The sequence below is a fragment of the Oryzias melastigma genome, linkage group LG5 (assembly GCF_002922805.2).
Source record: "Oryzias melastigma strain HK-1 linkage group LG5, ASM292280v2, whole genome shotgun sequence".
NCBI classification, from domain to species: domain Eukaryota; kingdom Metazoa; phylum Chordata; class Actinopteri; order Beloniformes; family Adrianichthyidae; genus Oryzias; species Oryzias melastigma.
Genome location: NC_050516.1, coordinates 36,055,540 through 36,061,488, shown reverse-complemented (window position 1 = coordinate 36,061,488; position 5,949 = coordinate 36,055,540). Strand labels below are relative to the sequence as shown.

Genomic DNA, 5,949 nt, shown 5'->3' with positions numbered 1-5,949 from the left:
CTGTTTACAGTCAGTCCCTGACAGCAATAACAACACAGAGGCGCCCCCTGCGGGATTCCGACATTACTGCAAACAGTTCCACTCAACCGGAACCGACACCGAACTGCCTCGCAGCGGGAAGCGGATCGGAACCACGTGTGTCTGTCCTGGAGTCCGTCAGAACCTGAACTGAACTGGTCGCTTTGTTGCAGTTTTCCTGCAGAAACGGTCGAATCAGATCTCTGTGGAGGATGATCTGCTCTCCTCTGGCTCCACCATCAGGATGGAATTTATCTGAAAAAACATCCAGTAAAAACAACAGCCTGCAGCCTCCACAGTGCTGGTGCAGAACTAACATTTGGACCAGAATCAGGCTTCAGCCAGTGTCATCTATCAGAGACCACGGTCGGTTGTCACAGTTTAACTCATCCATGCTTTGCTCGCATTAAGAAAAATCAGCAGTAATTCCTGCATGAAATAATAATTAATAATTGTCAAACCTCTCATTGGGACAATTCCACAGTTCTCAAAATGTAAGCCGCTTTATTTTTCTACGTTTTAAGGAAGAATCTTCATCATCACAAAGCTCCACTTATCTGAGAAATAAATTAGAAACATAATTATTTGTTAATATATATTATATATATATATATCAATCCATCATTTTATATACACAATGCTGTGTATATGCTGTTTCACGAGCTGTAGAACCATTAACTAACACTTTTTGTTTCTTGGATTCAAGTCTGTCCCTCATCTTGGTTTAAATAAAGTTTTTTTTTGAATGGGTCAGCTGCTTCGTTGGAATTCAAAACAAATATGGCGGCGGGAGTTGGGTGAGCGGGCTTGTTTGTGCAGTTTGAATGCGGTCGCTGGCGCTGCCGGCTCATCCAGGTGTGGATATGGATCCTCCGGTCTTTCCAGAAGTGGTTCCGGAGAGGACCGTGAAGGTTCTGGGCTCGGAGCTGGTGGAAAACTACACGGTGAGTCTTTTCCGGCGTGTTAGCTTATCTAGCTAATATAGCTAGCTGCGGCGGAGCTCCGTCCCACCAACAACATTGATTCAGAGGAAATCCCACAACAGTAGTAAACACTTTTAGTTTTTGCTTTAGCTACCACGAATTGTTGTTTTTGTGATGTTTAGACTGAACAGTTCAGAGGATTTAAATGTACGGGAGCCGAGAGGCGAGCGGCTAACCGCAGTTAGCATTTCTTCATCTGCAGCGTCACGCAAATTCCGAAAACATCAGCTCGCTGTCACCCCACGACCGTCTCTGTTCTCTTCGCTGGTTTCTAATGGATTATTCGGACGAAATCCACATTGACGTGTGTTAAATACATTAAATCAGCGCAGCTGCACCTCCAGCAGACACGTGTACTGATCCTCCACTTTTAGCTGCGCTTTGGTTAACGTGAGTATGGTTAACCTGTCTGTCCAGGTGTACATCATCGAGGTGATGGTCGGCCAGTACAGATGGACTGTGAAGCACCGGTACAGCGACTTCCACGAGCTTCACGAGAAGGTAAGACGGGCCTCTTTACTGCTGTCAGATGGTGTAACGTCAAAACCTGTGACGGTGTTGCCAGATAGAGTCACGGTTTTCCAGCCAAAAGTCATTGAAAAACCCTCCGATAACTGCCCAAAAAGTCAACCGGTGATTAGTAAGCTGTTATAAGCAGCAATTACTGTATTCATCCATTATTTTTTACTTTCTATTTTGATTAAAAGTCAAACTTTGAGACATCTTTTAAATGATTTTACATCCTCCATTTTAGTCAGAGCTAAACATAAAACAGGTTTATATGGAACTTGATTAGCTTCTCTGAAGAGCAAGTGAGCTCAGTCTGCTCCCTCTTTCCCCCTCAAACAGCAAGGACTATGGAAGCTATTGTTTTCAATTAAAATGTTTTAAATATGTAAAGTATTTCACATTTGTCTGAGGTTTATTTAGTGAAGCTGATCTAAGACAGAATGTGAGGAAGACAGGAAAACAACTGTGCTGTGTTTGATTTAAATAAAGAAAAAATGGTCATTTGATCAATAAAAATATTAAAGAAGCATGACATTATTAGCAAACGCCGAGTAAGCTAAAGGTACACTGAACCCAGTTTGCATGGAGCTGCACAATCTACCACGAGCCCGAGCTTGGTGCTGCCTCTCCACGCAGCCCGCTGGGAAACTGAACCGGAAAAATACACTGATTCTGAGTATAAATAGGATTAAAATTATTAGAATCAAACATAGAAGTTGTACTTATTGGACAGATCAGTGGACATGTTTATCTGATTATTAATATACATCTCGTGATGGCAGGTGAGACACCGCTGGTTGTAATGTATTTCAGTAAACCCCCCAAATGATGTCCACCTGCCCAAAGCAGTTATTCCCACTAAACCTGGCAACACAGTTCAAAATCCTGAAGCTCCAGCAGTCCTGATGGATGTTGCTGCATGGATGTGACCGTTGTGATGACTCTGTGATCCAATCAGTGTGTAGATGTAGAAGTGCAGCAGATTGGAGTAAATAAACTCGCACTCATGACTTCGTATGTGCGTGCGACTCGTTTTTATTCCAACATCTGACTCTGTCCAGCTCACGGCAGAGAAGAAGGTCGACCGGGGGCTGCTGCCTCCAAAGAAGATTTTGGGGAAAAACTCCAAGAGCCTGGTGGAGCGCCGGCAGAAGGAGCTCGAGCTCTACCTGCACACGCTGCTGCAGCAGTTTCCTGAGGCCACGCCCACTCCGCTCGCCTTCTTCCTGCTCTTCCACCTCTATGTGGGTATCACCTGAGAGAACTTGTTTTTGTGTCTCAGCTTTTGTGCTCGGTGAGATTAGACATGCTTTTGAGGTTTCTTAGGACCAAATATAGACTTTTATGACAGTTTGAAAAAAATCGTTTTATTGAACCACATGTGTGAAAGTTGAGGCCCGGGGGCCGGATCCGGCCCTCTTGGTAATTTTATCCGGCCCTCCGGATCATTTTATTTTATTGTTATTAATGACCCGATAATGTTCAATAAAAATGTACTCATTTCCAAATGAATCTCTCTTTACAAACATTGTAATAAATCATGTGCTTACAGGGAATGCCTTTGTGAACTTTCAACACATCTGAAAAAATACAAACTGTCGCCTCAACATCTGATCTGTTGACTCAACAGTAACTGTTGTGGCTTCAGCTCAGCGCTCGCGCTCTGAGCGTTGCATGCTGGGATGCTTCTTAAAGTCGGAGTGCACAAACGGTTCACAGCCATCGAACAGTTCTTAAAGGGGAAGTGTAAACATGAAAACGAAAAGGTAAAAACATTGAGCATTTGCAGCAAGTTTCTTCGTGACCACATTCAGCCAAAAGCATTCACATTAGCATCATCACAGGTATTGCAAAAACATAAACTGGATGTTTTTGGAGATGAACCGAAAGAAAAGCTGCCAGTTTGATCAAAGCATTTTTTTAGACAGTTTTGAGGACATCTACATCCACCCTGGTGATGTGTTGTTTGTTTTTCTGGGTTTTTTAGGTCCCATCTCATTGGCTTGAATGAACTCCTGTCTAATTCTTATTCTGGGTTTCACTTACTTTCCTGACATTGTGCATTTTTACATGTTCAATAAGTGCATGAAAACTGTAATGTTTGTGTATATCACAGACAGAAGCAGACTCTTTCTATTTTTCCATTGGGATAAACATTAGAACACATTTTCTGCTCAATTCATGCAGAAAACCAAGTAATTCTAACGGGTTCACATACTTTGTCTTGCAACTGAATGTCTAAGTGCAAATTAGAGCCACAAACGATTATTTTAATAGTCGACTAATCACCGATTATTTTTTCAGATTAGTCCACAAACTGAATGTAAAGCACACATCTTAACCACCATTAGCTTAAAACTAACTACAAACTAGATATACAGCATTACCTGTGATAATGCTAGTGTGAATGCTGTAAGCTGAATTTGGCTGCTAAAGATGCTAGTGCTGATAGCTGAAAACGGTGAAGCTAAGAGCCAGCTAAAATATTAGTTGACTGCCAAATTAGCCTAAAAAACGGTAAAAAAAAACCTAAACTAGCCAAAACAGCTAGAGTGCAGCTGAAAAATTAGCTAAACTCCAATAATAAATGCCAAAGTAGCCATTATAACGTTTAACTTTACTACATTCCGACTCCATAAATTATAAGTTAACAACTAATAGTCGACAACTATTAAATTAGTCGGCGACTATTTTAATAGCTGACGACTAATTTAATAGTTGATTAGTCGACCAATCGTGGCAGCCCTAGCTCAAATGTAAATTGCTTACATGCTCCCAGCATGTACAGATCTGAACATGGGACCAATAAAAAGGGAAGAATCCCAAAACCTTTGAATTTAAGGTGAACAAGTCTTTATTCTTAGGGTGGTTTTCTTCTGGTCTCTTGCAGGAGATCAACGGTATCACCACCGCTCTGGCCGAGGAGCTGTTCCACAGAGGTTAGACACCCCCCCCCCAGTGGAAGCTGCTGTTGTCAGGACAGCTGTGGCAGACTGATGAAGCTAAAGAAGCAGGCACTCTGAGCACCTGGAGGAATAACTCACCTTTTCCAGCTAACTGAAAAAGAATCACATTCAAACATGCAGTTTAATGAAAACTTTTCTTATTTTTCTTTTATTTATTATTTAATTGTTCTACAATCCCTTGTGAATTAAATCTACACTTTTTATTATTTTTAGTTTCTTAGCATTACCTCCTGAATCTTGGGTTGAAATTGTCTTCCTGCTGAGCTCTGACTGCACAGATCTACATTCTGTAGCAGTTTGCAGCATCTCACTGCTCGTGTTGATGTCCTGCAGGTGAGCAGCTGCTGCAGGCGGGTCAAGTCTTCTGTCTCCGCCCCCTGCAGCTTTACTCCGTCTCCCAGCAGCTTCGGCTCGCCAAACCAACCTGCTTCAGCGGAGATGCCAAGAGTGACTTGGGACACATCCTGGACTTCACATGCAGACTGCGGTATCTGAAGGTAGAACTGCAGACTCAGTCAGATCAAAGTGAAGATCAGTTCAGCTACAATTATGTTTTTTTTTTTTACTCATTAAAAACGCTTTTTCCTTGCAGAGCTAATCAAAGTGGTTCTGCTTTGTTCTCTGCTCTCAGATTTCTGGCAGCAGAGGCTCGGTCGGGACCAGTAACATCCAGGAGACCAGTCTGCCCTTTGACCTGTCTGTTTTCAAGTCCCTGCTGCAGATCGAGGTCTTTCTGTTTTGTCTTGAAATAGTTTTTGTTTGCACTGCTAAGTCCTTCCAGACTTCAACATCTGGGGGGTTTAATAGGATGTGAGAAGAAACAGTAAAAAGGTCTTTTTCTGTCCTGAACCGCATGTGAACGTTGGTAACAGTTTAGGGGAACAGGAGAGTTTTGGGTCCTGATCTAAGAGGAGATCCAGCAACCAGCTCATTCCCTTAGAGCGGGCGGGGGGGGTCAAACCCAGTCGCACAAGCGTGTGCCATAAATTTTCTTCTTCAGTTATTGCCAAAAATGAGAGCAAAGTGTGTTGTTGGATAATGTTATATATTATGAGCCGCTTCATCTCTAGCTTTGCTCTTCTTCAGATCAGCGACTGCAGCTCCCAGCAGATTGGAGGTCTTCCAGCTCTGAGGTCGTCCCTGGCGACCATGACTGTCCGGCGGACCACCGACCTCATGACGGTGTGGTCAGGATGGACATGAGAACACAACTCCAACGTTTGTGAAACCTGTGAGCTGACCAGTGTTTTGTGTTGCTGTCGACCCTCAGTCCATCCTGCTTCCTGAAGCCAGCGAGTTTTCCCAGTGGGAGCCTGAGGGGGCGGAGTCTGCATGTCCCGTCACGGCTGTCATTCCGGTGTGGAAGAATCTGACCACTTTGGACATGAGCCACAACTGCATCAGCACCATCGACAGCTCTGTGGTGAGACATGACAATGGCGGTCACGCACACATTTGGATGTACACACCCC

General features: G+C 43.4%; 1 protein-coding gene across 5 annotated transcripts in view; it reads left to right on the top strand.

Annotated features, from left to right (window-relative positions):
* The first annotated feature begins 6 nt into the window (after positions 1-6).
* The window catches only part of nisch (nischarin), a 24,824-nt gene continuing 18,881 nt past the window's right edge, over positions 7-5,949 (top strand). For 4 of the 5 annotated variants that reach the window (XR_004947958.1, XM_024269699.2, XM_024269698.2 and 1 more), the window contains exons 1-8: positions 7-962; positions 1,419-1,502; positions 2,573-2,755; positions 4,402-4,450; positions 4,811-4,974; positions 5,109-5,204; positions 5,564-5,659; positions 5,748-5,900. Coding sequence is in view for 4 of the 5 variants with exons in the window: in XM_024269699.2 (XP_024125467.1) it covers positions 843-962; positions 1,419-1,502; positions 2,573-2,755; positions 4,402-4,450; positions 4,811-4,974; positions 5,109-5,204; positions 5,564-5,659; positions 5,748-5,900 (945 nt within the window). In the remaining variant the exon portion in view is untranslated. The remainder of the gene's footprint in view (positions 963-1,418; positions 1,503-2,572; positions 2,756-4,401; positions 4,451-4,810; positions 4,975-5,108; positions 5,205-5,563; positions 5,660-5,747; positions 5,901-5,949) is intronic. The other variant, XM_024269701.2, reaches the window with a different exon arrangement.